We start from the raw sequence: 16143 nt of genomic DNA, 5'->3' as shown, positions 1-16143 counted from the left end.
TAGCAGGTAATTATGATGAAGTCTTTAATTCGGAGCACGTTTCATGTTCCAATGCTTGCTGCATAATTAATCGGCTTGCGTAGCTTAGACCAATTAAGGTCAATGCCACCAAAGTGCAGTGCAATCGGTGGTCTATATTTCACATTAGAACTAGTGCGATTTTAATCGAACACGTTATCAAACTAAATTAATTGATTTGTTTAAATACTGTAATATTATTATCTTTTACATTCATTTGAATATCAAAAACATTAGTGGAAATTCTTTAAAATACTTTAAAGTCTAAGAAATATGGTTTAAAGAGGGGAAAACTACATCTTAATGCGTTATAACACTACTAGAATGAGGCAACTTATTCAGGGAGTAAACCACTTTGTAGTGCTGGGGTAACAGCAGTTTGAAATCCTTGCCCAGAAAGGTGCATCAAATATCGACAAAATTACACATATATTTATTAAAAACTCTATAGCAAAGTTAATGTACAAGAACCAAAGCTCTTTGCATCTTGTCAACTGCAGAAACTCAGGACTCGCAAGCTGGAGAATGTAGAGTAATATGTATTTGTGGCTCATCCTAGCCTAAGCGCTTTTAAATGCGAGGAGACTTATTTCTAGCCCAGTAAACGCAATGATTTTATAGTCAGCCTACAGCGGACTTTCGTCTGCGGGTCCGCCGAACTCCTCGCCCTAGGGGAATCGTCCTCCGTTGTTGAAGTTGTTTGGAGGCGGACGACGAATGGGACGACGGTTGCGGGTCCGTTGCGCAAAGCGATTGTTATTGGCTGACATCTGGTTTTGCTGAATGTTTCCCGGCGACGTGTCCCGTTGCCAGACAATCCGCTGCGGACGGTTCTGGCTGTTGGGACTGCCACCCCTCATGGCGCGATGTCCTCGTCGGGTGGGCACCGCACTACGCAGCGTGCGAAATCGCGTGTTCTCCGACGGTGAAGTGGCCTCCGCCTCCCGACCCTCCTCCTAAAAAGAAATGGAGAGCAATCAATTTAGGATTCAGTTGGTGCAGATTGGTCTTGGTTTGGATTACAACAGAAACATTACATCCATTCTTCAGTATTTAATATTCCATGCACTCCATAAGTGGGGTGAACTACAAATCATATCCCATGGGGTTAATTACATTCAAAGCAACGTATTTCCATGCAGGGTCTCATCGGGACCAACCTGCTTTTCTCCACAGCTATCTTGCCACCAATGCAAGTACTACTTACCTCAACACCCACCGCCTGCTTTTCACCCTCGGAGGAGACGCCGTCGGCTCCCTCGCTGTCCTCGGTGGGGTTTCCCTCGCCAAGATTGGCTTGGTTGTGGGACACCTCCGATTGGCTAGTGCCCACATTTGGATCTGGATAAAATTGAGTGCTTAGTTTTCCAATCCATTTACACTATTTATTATAACATACTATCATTTCCTAGCGGCTGAGAGTCTTCTCCTTGGCCAGTAGCCATTGTCTCCTCGGCGAATGCCTCATCTGCTTCTCTGGCGTTATCTGTTCCGTCAGCATGATCACCACCATCGTCAGCAGCTTTAAGGGCGTCGCTTCCGCTGCTCTCCCCTGCCTCGCTCTGTTTTTGCGGAGAACTGGCCGAGGCAGCTCCCGTATCGCTGGGGCCTGCGCTTTCATGAGGCGCGCCTCCGGCCACCTCGGCGGTGCCATCGACTTCAGCGGACTCCAAGCGGGCAGGTTGCTCACAAAAATTCGAGACTTGAGGTGAACTTACAATCTCCACAGAGCTGTGTTTGATTTAATTCAATTAGTGAAGCTCATCGTAGACAAATCGTTAACCTACCTTTCGTTGCGTCGGGCGGCGGCTGTGGACGTTGAGGCAGCTGCCTGCTTCCAGTTGGAGGCCTCAGCCTGAGGTAGAGTCACCGGGTTCGATGACTCTCCACTGCCACTGGTGATGGCCTGACTCTGGTTGTTCTCCTGAGTGGAAGCGGATGCAGTTGCAATTGCCTGGTTGTCCAGCGATTGACTCTCTTCCTGAGCCTGCATGTGCTGCTCCGGCACTTCGATGTCCACCTCGTTGTTGTCCTGGGCATCCACAGCTATATCATTGTCATCGTCACCACCTTCGTTGTCATCCATCTCATTGTCCTGCTCGTACGAGTCTTCGTAGCCCTCCTGTTCGGCCTCGCCTCCGTCAATGGGACCATCGTCGGCATCGGCCAGAACGTCCTCCTCGTCGTCTGAGTCAACCACTTGAATGTCATCCTCCTGATCGCGCTGGGAGGAGGTTGGCATTTGATCGACATCCATTCCGGAATCACCAATGTGGCCGGCGGATAACTCTCCGCTGTGCATGGGACCGCGAAGTCTCTTAGTAATTTTTGACATTTTTTCGGCGACACCCTCCTCAGTGCCGGTGGAGGAGTCACCCTCAATGTCGCGAGGACGCTTAATGCCTTGTGAGGAGCATCCAGCCTGGGTGGTCGTCACATTGCTGCTGGACGGGGTGTGTCTGCTGTGGCTACTCACCACTGTGGAGGAGCTGCTGCTGCTGCCAGAAGTGCTGGGCTGCTGGCTCTGACTTCCGCCATCCTGGATACTGGGAGCAGTGGCAGTCGGGACAGACGTGGAACTGGATGATGAAGATGACCCTTCCACACGCGGCGACACTAGCGCCACAACTTGCTGTTGGGCTCCGCCTACAAACAACTGCGAATCGTTTTGCTGCGGGTGCTGGATACTTTCCGCCTCCTGGGAACTTTCGGCAGCAGATGAGGCGCCCATCGGCGGAATAGCAGCGACTGCCACAGATGCAGAGCTAGTGGACGGCATGTAATCGGTATGTGAGGAAGTGGGTGAGGAGGACGCCATCGATTCCAGGGCGGCACTTCCAGTGGTGTGAACCTGTTGCTGTGGTGGCACCAAAGCGGTTTGGGCTACCGCCGAGCTGCCGCCGCCAGCGGCGGATGTTGTGGAAGTGGATGAGGATGAGGATGACGAGGAGGTGGACGTACTGGATCCTGCAGGGGGCTGTTGGCTCGTAGGTAGAATCGCGGCCGTGCGGCTGTTTTGCACCGAAATAGGACGTATGCTGGCCAAAGGAGTCTCCCCTCCACGCCAGGGAGTTACGGTGGCCGATTGTTGCACCGTTGCCGAACCAGACATTGGTTTCACGTTAGCAGTTCGCGGAGAGCTCTCCGAGATATTGCCCTTCTCGGCAACCGAGCTGGTCGAGGGCTTGGTTGACTGCTGAGATCCCAGCTGACGGGTAAGCTGGTTAATTCTCATGTGCAGCGATTCGTTCTCACGGGTGAGTCGCTGGTTGATGTCCTTATTGGCGGCTATATTCTCCTGCAGCTCCTTCTCTAAACGGGCAATTGTCTCGTCGTATGAGGATTTGGTGCCAGCAAAAGTTGTCTCTTGATTGACCAAATCAGTACGAGCCACTGTAAGGTCTACTACAAGTTTGTCCAACTTGGCCTTGTATTCCTGTCGTATGGCACTGGTATCCGTTTCTGGCTCTGTGCGCTTTTTGACCTCATCACATTCTTTGGTAATCTTTTCGTGCTCATCTTTAAGCGCCCGTAGTTGATTATTGACTTCCTCCAACTCGCTGCGAACCTTCTCCAGTTCCGCTGCCGACTCGGTTCCACCACCTTGAGATTGAAGGCCTATATAGAAGTCCTTGTACCGCTTTGCCAGTTTGCGAAGCTGTAGCTCCTTGGTTTCCTTATCTGCAATAGTCTTGTCCTTCGTCTCCAACTCCTCGTTGGCCTTCAACAGCTCTTCCTCCTTTTGCAGTAGTCGGTTCTTCAATTCCATGATATCCTGCGTCTGGCGCGTGTTGTTTTGCTTGAGATTGGTGAATTCGTCCACTTGCTTCTTGCGCGCCTCGTCCAGAATTTGCATTTGTTTGTTCAGCATTGGGATCTCTGTATTCATGCGCTGCTTTAGCACAGTCAGCTCATCCGATTGTTTCTTGTTTAGCTCTTTCTCGGCGGTCAGCAACTTGGCCAGGTGCTCGCGCTCAGCCTGCAGACGCTTGAACTCCTCTGGGTTGCGATTGCTCTTCTCCACCAGCGCATTGGCACGCTGCCGCCACTTAATTGCCTCGGTGCGGAGCGAGGTGTTCTCCACATTAATCTCCTCGATCTTCGATGTCAGTTCCTTGTTGCTGCACTGCAGCGGGAACAGTTCCTTTTCCACGCTGCTGATACGATCAGTGAGTTCGGCGACGCGAAGAGTTAAAGCGTTACGCTCCTCTCGCAAAATGCGGTTGCTATCGGTGATGGCATTCAGAGTTTCAATCTTACGTAGCACCTCCTCGTGTTTGTTGGCCGACACCACGTCTGTCTGGCTCTTTGCGCGCTCTTGGTTCAGATAGCCATTCAGTTCGTCAACCTTCTTTTGTTGAATGGCGTGTTCTGAAATCAGACGAGCATTTTCCGCCTTGAGAATGTCCAGCTTGGCAGCGAACAGATCCTTCTCCTTGCGCAAAAACTTTATGATCTTTAGTAGCTGTTCGTTGTTCCTTCCTTCTTCGGCAGCGGTTAGTCCAGAAGCATTCAGGCTCTGATCTCCATCCATTGCAGACTCATTCAAGGAAGAGTTCGGGTTTTGGCTTTGACTGGCCAGAACAGCCAGCTTCGAGGCCAGAGCTTCGATTTGATCATGCAAGTTGGAGTTCAATGCATGCAAATCAGCCACTCTCTTCTCTGACTCCTCCCTCTCCTTGTCCAGCAACTTCTGGGCTTCGGCATTCGAACGCAGAAGTTCATCGTATGCGGCTTGCAATGATTCCCGACCTGACTTTAATTGGTTGAGTTCGTCGTTGGCTTTGAAGAATTCTGCCTTGTAACGGGTTAACTCCTGAATATCTGCAGAATGCTGTATCATTCCGTTAGCATACTTCACCTCCGCAGCATTAAGAGATTCAACCAGGCTTGTGTTTTCGCTACGCAGTGTCCGAATGGTGCAATTAGCTTCCGTAAGCTTCTCCAGCAAGCTCTTTAGATCGTCTTGGGCTGACTTTAATTGACCCGACTGGTTGACAGTCTTGCTCTGCTCGGTGACATTGGACAACATGGCCTCCGCTTCCAAATCGCTTATACGGGTCTTCAGTTCAGCCTCTGAACTGCGAAGCTTCTTGATTTCCTCCTCCTGCTTGGCCACCAACTCGCCGTGAAGCTCGTGCAGACGCTTGATCTCACTTTCGGCACTTTGAGACATCTTGTAGAACTGCTCGCCATGCTCACGAGTCTTTGCCAACTCTTTAGTGAGTGACTCAATCTCCACCGTGGCCTGGTCCAGCTTAAGTTCGAACTCTCGTGCTCGTTTATTAGCTGCAGTGATGGGGTTGTCATTTAGAGTGGGCGTCAGAACTTCCTGAAGTTTTTTGCTTAATTCATTGACCTTGTTGACCTTCTCAGCAAGTTCTTCGCGAACGCTGGTAAGCTCCGCTTGCCACTTGTCTGCCAGCTGCTTTTCTTCATCTTTCAACTTGATGGCCGTCTCCGCCTGTCGCTTAAACTCGTTAATTGATTCACGGAACTTCTCCTCCTCCTCCTGGAAGTGACGACGCTGAGCAGCCAGTTCCCGTACAGTGTCATCTAAACGCTGCTCTAAACGCTGGCGACCCTCCATCTCAGATCGCTCAAGGTTGGTCTTTATGAATTCCAAACTGTTTAGAAGCAGTGATTGGCTCTGCTGCTCGCGGTGATAAGTCTCCTTTTCGATCTGCAGTCTAGAAGATGTGTCCCTTAGAATGCGGTTCTCTTGGCGAAGGCTTTGAGCCTCTGCATCGGCTGCTGCGTGCTTGCGGTGTGCCGCCATCATTTCGTCCTTGAGCAAATGTACGGTTTGCTCGTGTTTAATAATGGTCTTTTCATAGTTCTTGGTACGCTCTTCCAATGTAGTCACCTGCTGCTTGTAGGTGCCTATATTTTTGTGAAGTAGTTCGATTTGCTCTTTCTGGAATTCGGTGGTGTTCATAAGCTTGCAGTTACTGCTGGTTAGCTCCCGCACCTCCTTACGCATAGAATCGAACTGTTCTTGGGCCAGTGCATCGTTTTTACGCTTTTCGCTAGTGTAATAGTCGTAGTTCTCTTTCAGTGAGGCATACTTCTTGACCTCCCCTTCCAACTGTTGCTCCAGCTGTCGCACCCTCTTTTCCAGTTTCCTGCTCTCCTCAAAATTGGCTGCCGGCTGCTCTGAAGTATCCAGTGCAGAGTCGTTAGGCTCCAGATTGGAGTCGTCCAGATCCACAGTATTTTGACCGAGCTTCTTCTGAGCCGCGAAATATAACTTCTTGTAGCGGTCGCACTTGGATAGTAGTGTAGTAACCGTATTGTTCTTTTGCGTTAATAAATCCTCCAATTCGGCAAAACGCGCATCCAGTTTTCTTATGTGATTCTTAGACTGCTCCAGCAACATCTTATCTTGGTTCTTTTCGCTAGCCTCCAAAAGTTCTGTGAGCTCGCGGGACATATTCAGGAGGTATGTATTTCTATCCACCAACTCTTCAATAGAACTAAAGGTTACCAAGTTATCGCTGATCAAACTTTCGCTGGTGGGTAGCTGACGAGTTGGTTGGATACGTACATGTTTCACTCCAGCCCTTATGCAGTTCAATTCGTCCAGCAACATGCACACCTGTCGGCTGAGATCGGTGTGTGTCTGTTTTAGTTTCTTATTCTCATTTTGGTTGTGATTAAGGGTAGATAAGGCCCTTTCCAATTCCCGCTCAAGGCATAGCTTATTTTGTAATAATTCATCATGCTCCCGCAGGAGCTCACTGTTAGTTTCCTTCATTTTTTGGTAATCGGAGTTCTGTTTTTCCAAAATCGGTGCACTCTCTGAAATCTCAGCAATGATCGACTTGAGCTGCAACTTCAACTGCTCAATTTCGCAGTTTCGCATCTCCAGTTCTTCGCTGCTTTTGGCGTACATGGAGTAAAGTTCGGTAAGCGATAGATCGGAGCGGATAAGGCGACTAGCCACAGCCGCACTGGGAGCCAACTGGCATATGGCGCTTTCCAAATTACTTTCCCGGGCCTGTTTTAGCAAATCGTTGGCACTTGCTAGCTCCTGTTCCATAGCCTGAATCTTCTTATTTTGCTCGTCCAACTCAGCGCTGTGCTTTTGCTTCATGGTTTCCATTTGCTCCGTCAACTGGGCGCACTGCTCTTCGGCCTCCTCTAACAAACGTTTAATTTCGGAGATGCCCTGTAGGAGTTCCTCCCGTTGGATCAGATGATCGGATTCGGTGCTCTTAAAGATTTCAAAAAGCTTCTCTTTGGCATCAAGTTCCTTTTTCAGCTTCCCCACATACTCTTCCGTGGCCTGGTTCTGCTTGAAGGCGGTGTCGTTTTGCATTTCAATCTTGCTGGTTAGTTCCCCGATGGTCTTGACGGCCTGTTCGTACTGTTCCTGCATCAGCTTTAGCGATTCGGTCTTTTCTTTAAGGCAAGACTGTAGCTGCATGGTGTTTATTGTGTGCTCCCGTCGGATGTTCTGTAACTCGGCGTTGCTTTTGTTCAGATCTCCGCTGATTAACAAAATCTCCTTGTGCAGCATATCGCGTTCGCTTTCCATGCGGTTCTCTTTGAGCTCCAGAGCCACTTCCTTACTTTGAATTTCGTCCACGCGAGCAATGGCTTCGCACTTGGCAGCAATCGCGCTGCTCAGCTGCTGCTGGTAGGTGTGCAGATCCTGCTTCAATCGTTCCAGCTCCGCTTGTTGGCGCTCGATTACCTTCATCATCGAATCGCGTTCTTCAACTACCGACGCCTTTTCCTTGCGCAACTGTGATATAGTTTGCTCGCCTTTGGCGATCGTGTCCATTAGGTTAACTCGTTCCGAAGACATCTGATCTAGATGAGTGCGCAGCTCGTTTACATTTAACTCAAAGCTGGTAAATTTTACTAGATAGTCCTCCATTTTGTTCTCCAGCTCTTCCTTTTTTTGCTCGGCTTCGGCTGTGAAAAGGGCAAAAATAAATAATCTTCTTAACTGGATTTAAGTAACCACAAAGTATTTGGATTAAAATGAATACACAGAAATTCCCTGAAGATTTCAAACTCGGACTAATCAACTGTTTTGGTGGGAAAATGTCCGGCCAGTGTTACCACACCGGTGAGGTGAAAATTAATAAGGAAAATAATGTTGCTGCAAGCAGCCATTGTTTTTAATTGCAACAACCCGGAATTTTATATTTAAATTTCTATACAAAAAATATGTAAATGGCGCAAGAGTGTTTACCACGCTAGAAACCATACAGTCGCGGATTGCTTATTACAAGAAGCGGTATCTGAGCCGGTAAACGCCGCAAAGTTGGAGGTAAAAGCATACGCATGCAAATAAAGGGTTATTTGCAAAATATGGCGCATTTTAGTATATATACAAATATAAAAACTTACCCAACCGATTGGCGGCCGCACGGTTCTTGCAGTACTCATCTGAGAAATTGTTGATGTACTCCGACAATTTCTTCTGGACGTCTTCCGGCACGAGTTTCAACTCGTCGGGCTGAAGTATGTTGTTCAGAGTTTGTGGACCACTGAGATCCATGTTCGCAGTTGATCCTTGTCAAGCAGCGGTTAAATTTATATGGAGCGGTGCGAAGTTTACTTTCTTACTTTTTACTTTACTTTAGTCTTAATTTTTTGCGAATTGTGCACAAAGTCGCTTTAGGGACGCGAAAAAATGAACGTCAATGCAGTGGAGATGGAACAATATCGATATTTTTCGGTACTATCGATTCGAGTATATTATTCTCACTGTTTCAACAGCGTTATAACAGCCTATTCACAGCCTAATAAAACAAAATGTTTTTCTTTAAAAAGAGATAAATTCATTCATAAAAAAAATTTTTTAAACGTGGTTGAAAAATCCGTTTTTATTACGAATAAAAAAAGAAAGGACTTTATTTAATAACATAAACGAATGCAAAACCCAAACCAAGCGAAATCATTCCCTTTAATTCCATAAAACGCGATTAACCTTTTGATTTCGTGTTTATTTGGTAATTGTCTTTATGGGTAAATGTCTCACAACAACTATTTTAATTCTAGGGTAATGTAATGTGATGTTCTCCATTCAAGCCTCCCTTCTGTCTAAAGCCACTTAATTTTTCCTGCACAAAGTTTAGTCCTTTCCGATATGGATGTGCGAACCTACAACTATAGTCGGCCTATATAACCATCTAGTCGGGCATTGATCGTAGTTATCATATTATAAAGTTATATACGGGTATTTGTAGTTCATGTCTTTTAAACTCAGTTCTTTTTGCGCAACATTTGGTGCTCAGTTGTTGGTTGTTTAGGTTGTTTGGTTTCTTCGTTTGAATATCATCATCTTACACATCCTTTTGCTGTTGCTCAACGGAAGGATAACAAGCGATTGGGTGCGGGTGGGCATGGGGATTGATTAAGATACAAAGATACGGATGAGAACGTACGGATAGTAGTAATAGTAACTGGTAGAATCAGCAATATCGGTGAGGCATTCGAACTCTGAAACTCAGGAACTCAACTAGTATTTGATCGCTACTAAAACACTATTAACATATGGGGCAACCAACGAATCCGAATCATTTCTAGGCCTCCTCGCACTCCTCCTCCTCGCGCTGAACAAACAACCGATGGTTGCGGGCCTCCAGGATGGACCACACAATCAGCGGAGTGGTCCCGAGCACCATGCAGGATCCCATGCAGTAGAAGCATATCTCGTAGTCTCCGGAAAGGTCTCGCATCAGTCCTGCCAGCGGAGGCACCGATATGGCCCCGATGCTCTGGAACATCCTCACCAGCCCGTAGCTCGAGCTGATCCTGTCCGTGCCAAAGACGTCCGCAAGGAGGACCGGCATAAGTACATACCAGCTACCCAGGCAAAGTCCGTAGACAGCGGCCGATAGACCCACCAAAACCAGAGTCTTGGCGAAGGGAATTGTGAGCACGGCACATCCGGCGCCCAAAATGCTGTCGATATAGGGAAATGTGATTAGTTTGGATCGAAAAATAAACCTTATCTGGTACTCACCACAAGGTGTAGGTCTTCTTGCGATCGAATAGCTGCAGGTCGCACAGCCAGCCAAGTCCAAGGCGCCCAATTAAATCTAGGACCGCGCTGATGGCCACCAGGTATCCCGCCTCACTTTTATTGTATCCTAAAGATGAACCAAGTTTATAATATTTAAAATCGTACGCCGAAAGAATATACTTTGAACATTTTAAATAGTATACCTATTGAAATAACGTGGGCGGGCAGATAGTACAACATGTAGGGACAGCCGACGGACATCAAGGTGACGGATAGGCACATCAGGATAAAGCTCGGGTCCTGCAGCAGACTGATGTCCAGGTACATCTCGATGCGCTCGCAGCAAGTGCGTGGTCCCCGCTCTTCGTCGTCATCGTCATCCTCATCGGCGGCAAGGTGGCCGTCGCCATCGATAATGGACTCCACCAGCTGGGAGTCTAGAATGCCGAGCTCCGCCTGCTCCACCGGCTGCTGCTTGAGATCACTGAGGTTGCTAACCGGAGTGGGTATCTCCATGCTCTTGCTGAGTCCGCGACTGACCACACTCGGCGGCGAAAGAGGCTTCTCCAAGTGGGCTTGTATCTTGGATATCACCTCGTCGTTGGCAAAGACATTGCGCCGACGACGACTTCCGCGATTGGAGTCCGTGCCGGAGTGCTTGCGATAGACCCAAGTGGAGTCCGTGCTCAGATCTTCGACGGAGTGCAGCAATCCGGAACTGCGCACCTTCTTCATGGGCTTGATGAAAGTGGTCTCGCCAATAATATCCTTTACCTCGTCGTCACTCTCCTGCGCTGACTTGTCCTGGGCTAAGTAACCAAATGGGATTTATTATTTGGAGTTTTCCTCGATGAAATAATACTCCCACCTGGCTGCTTGCTGGCATAGTAGTTCAGGTGGTTCTTGGACTCCTCCAGGAACAGATGCTCGATAAACTTGTCGCTCAGCTCGTGGCCTGCACCCACATCGCAGGTGTCTAGGTAGGTGGATGTAGTCAGAATGCCCGTGGTGCTCGGATTGATGTCTTCGTTGAGGGGCTTTGCCGTCTCCTCCTGTCCCTGGCCCGAGTCCTGATCCGTGTAAGCACTGATTGGGCGGTAAAGTGTGGCCGAAACGCACACGTGAAGCATGCAACCGCCCAGGATCAGAATAGTGCCGTGGAAGCCACAGTTCTCCGCGAGGTGCTTTATCAGAACGGGTAGGATGAAGCTGCCGGCGGCAGTGCCCGAAACGCAGATTCCATTGGCCAATGCACGGTGCTTGTCAAAGTATTGGGACACTATCACTATGCCCGGAGTAGTCGAGAGGCCACCTCCAATACCTGGGCGTGAAGAAATAGTTAAATATAAACATCATGATAACTAAATAAATATAATTACTAATGTGATGAGGATAAATTTAAATTGATTATACATTATGCACCTGTGAGTACGCCAAATGTTAGGAGGAGGTGCAGCAGACTGGTGGCAAAGTAGCTCAGTATCATGCCCATGGCGCAGAAAATGCCGCCGACGAAGACCACCGTTCGGCAGGAGAATCGCTGGCAAAGAGCACTGGACAGCGGGGCCAGGACCAGACATAGAGCCGACAGGATCGCTGGAATCCAGGAGGCCACGGTGGCCGTAGAGCTGGGAAATGTCTCCATAATCTCCACATACAGCACGCCGTACGACTTGACCAGTCCGGCCACCCAGAATTGCACGGAGAAGGCCCCAAAGACGATGAACCAACCGTAACCGCCGTCCGGTGGCTCCACATTCGGACCACCGCTCTCCGTTGTGGTCGTTGAGGAGTCCCGATCCTTGACCACTTGCTTGCTACGCCTGGCGACGGTCACGCGATCCCGCTCGCGCTCCTTGGCCCGGCGGACGCACCTGCTGCGGGCCGTATTCAAACCAGATCCGGAACCTGAACCCGACTTCCGACTGCTGCGAAGCTCATGCGATTTGGCAATCAACGGTCGCGCCGTGATGCTGGACACGGTCAGCAGGTTCTCATTGTCGTCCTCCTCCAGCTCGGAGATCTGATGCTCCAGCAGGCTGGCGTGCAGGGTCCTCGGGCAGCATTGCGTGTCCAGGCTGAGGGTGGCGGGTCGTCGCATGGGCGAGGCGTTGGGTGAACAGCATCCGGAGCGGAAGGCGGCGGACTCCATGTGTTTGCCATCCATCTCGGTGGGCACAACGATGTCGGGCAGTGGAGCCGGCGGCGCTGATACCACCGAGAACAGGGAGCCGCATTCGAGGCCGACTCCGCCACCGGACCCGTCCACGCCCGCCCCTCCGCCGGAGCCCTCAGCCGTCTTCGTGTGGAGAAGGCACCCTCCCGACTCGTACTGGACTCCACCAGTTGGGTCCGGTTCACTCGCGCAGTAAACCGATCCCCGGGAACCCTGCGAAAAACATAAATAGTATTTTTGTATCGTTAAACATTAAATATGCTGGTTATCTAGTGCAATATTTAATATAAATCTATGAAAGTGTGTTTAAGATATGGAGTATGGAGTATGGAGGGATGTTTTTTTTAAATAACAATTAAATAACATAACAAGTTAACGAAGTAAGCAACCCAAGAAAATGGGCCAATTTAATTGCGAAAGTTCTTATCAAGTAGTAGACATCAAAAGTTAATGTCCCAAATTGGCGTGCATCCAAAAATTCCGCCTCCGCCGTAGCATTCAAAAATGGGTTAAACCCCGTCAGAAATCCGGGGCTGTTGACAAATCGACTGGAGGCGGGTCAAGGAAGCAACAACTTAGCCCAATTTGCATTGCTAAACGAAATGCGAGGAGCGCACGCGATCTGCCGCCTTATAGACGACATCGCTGCAACGACCTAATGTATGCAATACGTTTTGTTTAATTGAGTTAACATCCAGTTCCTTCCCGATTCCCGCTCCGCTGGGCTATGTAATTACCCGCGGACCGAGCGGATTTTCTTGTTATATGTACTTTGTTAAATCGATGCCAGGCTGCAGGTGCATGCTGTGCCTTGCGGGCTGGCATGACGTCTGGGAATTTTCCATTTGTCTGCGGGATCCGCTGCCACTTCCTCCCACGAAACCTCCATTTTCCGACGACTCAGGGTCAAGAGCGAGGTGGGTCTGGTCTGGCATGCGGTTGCCTTTCAGCACTTTTTTAGTTTCTGTCTTTGTTGCCGGAAATTGATGGGGGGTTCGATTGGCCCCAAAGGAGCAGTGGTGGGTGTTTGCTCCAATCCAAGGACGATGCAATGCTCGAACCGAAGGCTAATGCCAGGAAATATACCCGTGCTGATAAGACGCCAATCTTTGCCAAGCCCTCGTAGAAAGGACACAATTGGAAAGCAGTCAAAAACGAAATTCGGTAAGTTGATGTAAGGTATTATTGGGTTTACAGCCATGCCAACAGCTCAACTATACATACTAACTAATATATACATTTAAAACTTTATGTTATATGTGCACAGTTAATATTTTTACCTCATATTGAACTATTCCTAATTAGATTTCAACACCTGCCCCCTTAATATTTATGTGCTGTCGCAATCTTATTGTTATAACCAACAGTTCGTAATAACTCATTTCCTAATAGCTTCTTATTTCGCACTTAGTTGTCCCGCTCCCACCTATTTCTTGGTACTTCCAATGACGTACGTATACGAAATATGATACATTGCTGGCATCAAATATCAAGTATGCGACGTGTGTGCCCATTAGAAAGAAGGATTGGTGCCCAACGCTGGTTAAACCTATGCACAATATATTAGGTGAAGCGCTCTATCCTTAGTCAACCTTTTTATTTGCTTTTACTTAAGTATCCTATCTAAGCATGTCAGTTCTTAATGAGCAAATAATCAATAATTATTATAACGAATAAATATTGCATGGTAAATGTAACAAATCATAACATCACTTATGCTTAATAAAGCCAAGTAAATTTATATAATTGAATTCTAACTTTGAAAGTAAATTTAATAAATTTGTCTTTTGTTTACGTGGCATGTCATTTGTCGAACTTCGTGCCGCTTATGAACTGTCAGCCATATTGATGGTAGAAATATGCCAAATAGATGGCATGCAATATTCTTGAACGAGTGCAAAATGCAGTCACACATCTGACACGACTAATGAGCGTTGGCCAACTCTTGGCATTTGGCAACTCCCCCTCAAGAGCATGAGTCACAGCATCCTAGAGCCAGTGACCTTGTCGAATGTCAAAGGCCCACGTCGCCGTGGCATGCGATGGTATACGATATCCTGGACGCCAAGAACCCCCAAGACCACCCTCTGCTGTCAGCTGGAATCCGGCTTAAGCTGTCAGGAAGCTTTCGCTGGGGCAGCTCTGCAATCGCTGGTTGTTTTCAATTTCCCAACATTTCAAGGCCTTTGCCAGCGCTTAATGAAACGGAAGAACCTTCCCCCGGGCCAAGTTAGTTGGCGCTCGTGTGTGGGCCTGAACGATAAGCGGTCAAGGTGAAAGGGGTGGCCTCAAGTCGGCTGGTCGAGGGTGGTATCTAGTCGGGGAGGGAATCTAGTGGGGAGGACTTGACGCACAACTTGTTGAGCCACCCGTAATTGCTAGCCCTCCGTAATAATAGATATTAGGTTGCACAGGCCTAGGCCAATTAGTTCACCCAATCAGCAGGACATTGATGCTTAAGTGTAGGGATGCTGTACTCCCATATGCGAGTGTAAACACCTACTTAAATTTGGCTCAAAATTCATGTTTTAAGTGTTTACAAAATCAACGATTGTAAGTGTAAGTATAATTATAAGCATAATAAAAAGTTACTTTTCATTTGTGTCAAAACTAGTAGAAATGAACACTTCTATTCGATTTAATAGGTGTCATTAAAGGTCAACACCATGCCACGACTGAACTTTGGCTTGTGGTTTTCGGTCTTTCCATCAGCAGTCGGGGCATGTATTGTTTACTTTCTTGTCCCCGTTCTTCTAAAGCGACTAAGATGGATGCAACTTGTGACGTTGACCCATTCTCCTGTCGCTTGCAATGTTTACGTACTCGTAAAACACTCTCTGGTCCAGTGCGCATGCTCACCAGAGGAACCCAAACTCCAGCTACCTCAATACGATTGCCATTGGCCCACTCCCCAGAAAAGGCAGCGAGGAGGAATCAAGGGGGATGGTTCCTGACCTTCCCAAAGTAAGGATAATGGGATGCTGGGTAGTACTACTCACCTGTAAATGCCAGTCACGCTGTAGGGACGACATTGCCGTCCTTTACTGAACGTGAAACGCCTTTGATGTTTCTCTTGTTGCTCGCGCTGTTGTTGTTGTTGCTTGGGGCGTTGTTGTTGTGCACCCAAATGCATTGGGTTGCCTCTGCTTTGGGTCCTTAAAGTCCTGAAGAGCTGACGTTCGCGGGCCTTCACCGGTTGGCCCAAAATAAATACTCTCTTGCTACTGCTGCTTCTGCCGGAACGGCTCCTTTGGCACTGAATCCTTTGCGGGTTCGTCTTGATGGTTTGTTCTCCGAATCGATTGCGATTTTCGTTCGCTTTTTCTTGAGGGCTTCCTTGAGGAACTTGTATGGGTTTTCCTAGGGGCAATATCCTTGCTGCTCTGGCGTCATGATGCGTTGATGTGACACACAGTATTCCCTGTTACTATTGTTTATGCAGCAGCTGTTTCCGCTTCCGCTTCCTTGTCGCCCCCTTCCGTATCCGTTTTCGGCACAAGCGCACTCTCTCACTCACTCGCTGGCGAATATGCAGTTTTTGGAACAAATCGATATGGGGCGAGATTCCAGCTGAAGTCCTTTGTTCTTAGCTTACTCAATCACAATCGAACGAATTGGATCCTTCCAGTGAGTTAAATTGGTTAAAAATACGCCTGAAGCTATTGAACACTTTCTCTGATTGGGAAAACCCTTTGCAAAAGCCTTTTTATTTTTCGTGAGTACTCTTCGTTTGTTGCCCTTTTTGGCGGATGCGACTGTTCTGCTGCTGCTCAAGCTCACGACTAAACTGATGATACTCATGTCCTCTGGAGGTCCATTGAAAACCCAACTCAGTTAAGGTGAACTTGGTGGTGGTGAGTTTCGGCATGGAAAAAGGAAAAACAAGAGTAAGAGGTCCTCTCTTCCTTTCCATTGGTTTTCATCCGTTTTGTTTTGCTAGGTTCTTTTGGCCGCCTGTTGCCAG

At 48.2% G+C, this 16143-nt stretch overlaps 2 protein-coding genes across 3 annotated transcripts; both read right to left on the bottom strand.

Moving 5' to 3' along the window:
- Positions 1-86: 86 nt before the first annotated feature.
- Positions 87-8672, bottom strand: Mgtor (Megator). Of its 2 annotated transcripts, none has more exons than NM_001273974.1 (5): positions 8383-8672; positions 1806-7941; positions 1418-1749; positions 1226-1359; positions 87-974 (listed from the first exon to the last, which is right to left on the bottom strand). In NM_001273974.1, the coding sequence occupies exons 1-5, from the start codon at positions 8531-8533 to the stop codon at positions 687-689; spliced, it is 7041 nt and encodes a 2346-aa protein (NP_001260903.1). In that variant the 5' UTR covers positions 8534-8672; the 3' UTR covers positions 87-686. The 2 variants fall into 2 exon arrangements, with proteins under 2 accessions (NP_001260903.1, NP_477067.2); NM_057719.4 differs by having other exon boundaries at positions 436-974.
- A 292-nt stretch (positions 8673-8964) lies between these two features.
- Positions 8965-15965, bottom strand: Sln (Silnoon). Its single transcript, NM_136862.2, has 6 exons — positions 15179-15965; positions 11426-12392; positions 10872-11324; positions 10207-10812; positions 10004-10130; positions 8965-9942 (listed from the first exon to the last, which is right to left on the bottom strand). The coding sequence occupies exons 1-6, from the start codon at positions 15209-15211 to the stop codon at positions 9561-9563; spliced, it is 2568 nt and encodes an 855-aa protein (NP_610706.1). The 5' UTR covers positions 15212-15965; the 3' UTR covers positions 8965-9560.
- Between the last annotated feature and the right edge of the window lie 178 nt (positions 15966-16143).

This window comes from Drosophila melanogaster, chromosome 2R, assembly GCF_000001215.4.
Source record: "Drosophila melanogaster chromosome 2R".
NCBI classification, from domain to species: Eukaryota; Metazoa; Arthropoda; class Insecta; order Diptera; family Drosophilidae; genus Drosophila; species Drosophila melanogaster.
Note: the sequence above shows the minus strand (reverse complement) of the source record. Positions and strands in the feature narration are given on the sequence as shown.

Coding starts and splice junctions, on each gene's coding strand:
- Mgtor (NM_001273974.1), bottom strand. CDS start 8,533: ATGGATCTCAGTGGTCCACAAACTCTGAACAACATACTTCAGCCCGAC. Junction 7,942..8,382: donor TGCGGCCGCCAATCGGTTGG/GTAAGTTTTTAT, acceptor CCCTTTTCACAG/CCGAAGCCGAGCAAAAAAAG. Junction 1,750..1,805: donor GCCGCCCGACGCAACGAAAG/GTAGGTTAACGA, acceptor AATCAAACACAG/CTCTGTGGAGATTGTAAGTT.
- Sln (NM_136862.2), bottom strand. CDS start 15,211: ATGTCGTCCCTACAGCGTGACTGGCATTTACAG. Junction 10,131..10,206: donor CGCCCACGTTATTTCAATAG/GTATACTATTTA, acceptor GTTCATCTTTAG/GATACAATAAAAGTGAGGCG. Junction 9,943..10,003: donor AAGAAGACCTACACCTTGTG/GTGAGTACCAGA, acceptor CTATATCGACAG/CATTTTGGGCGCCGGATGTG.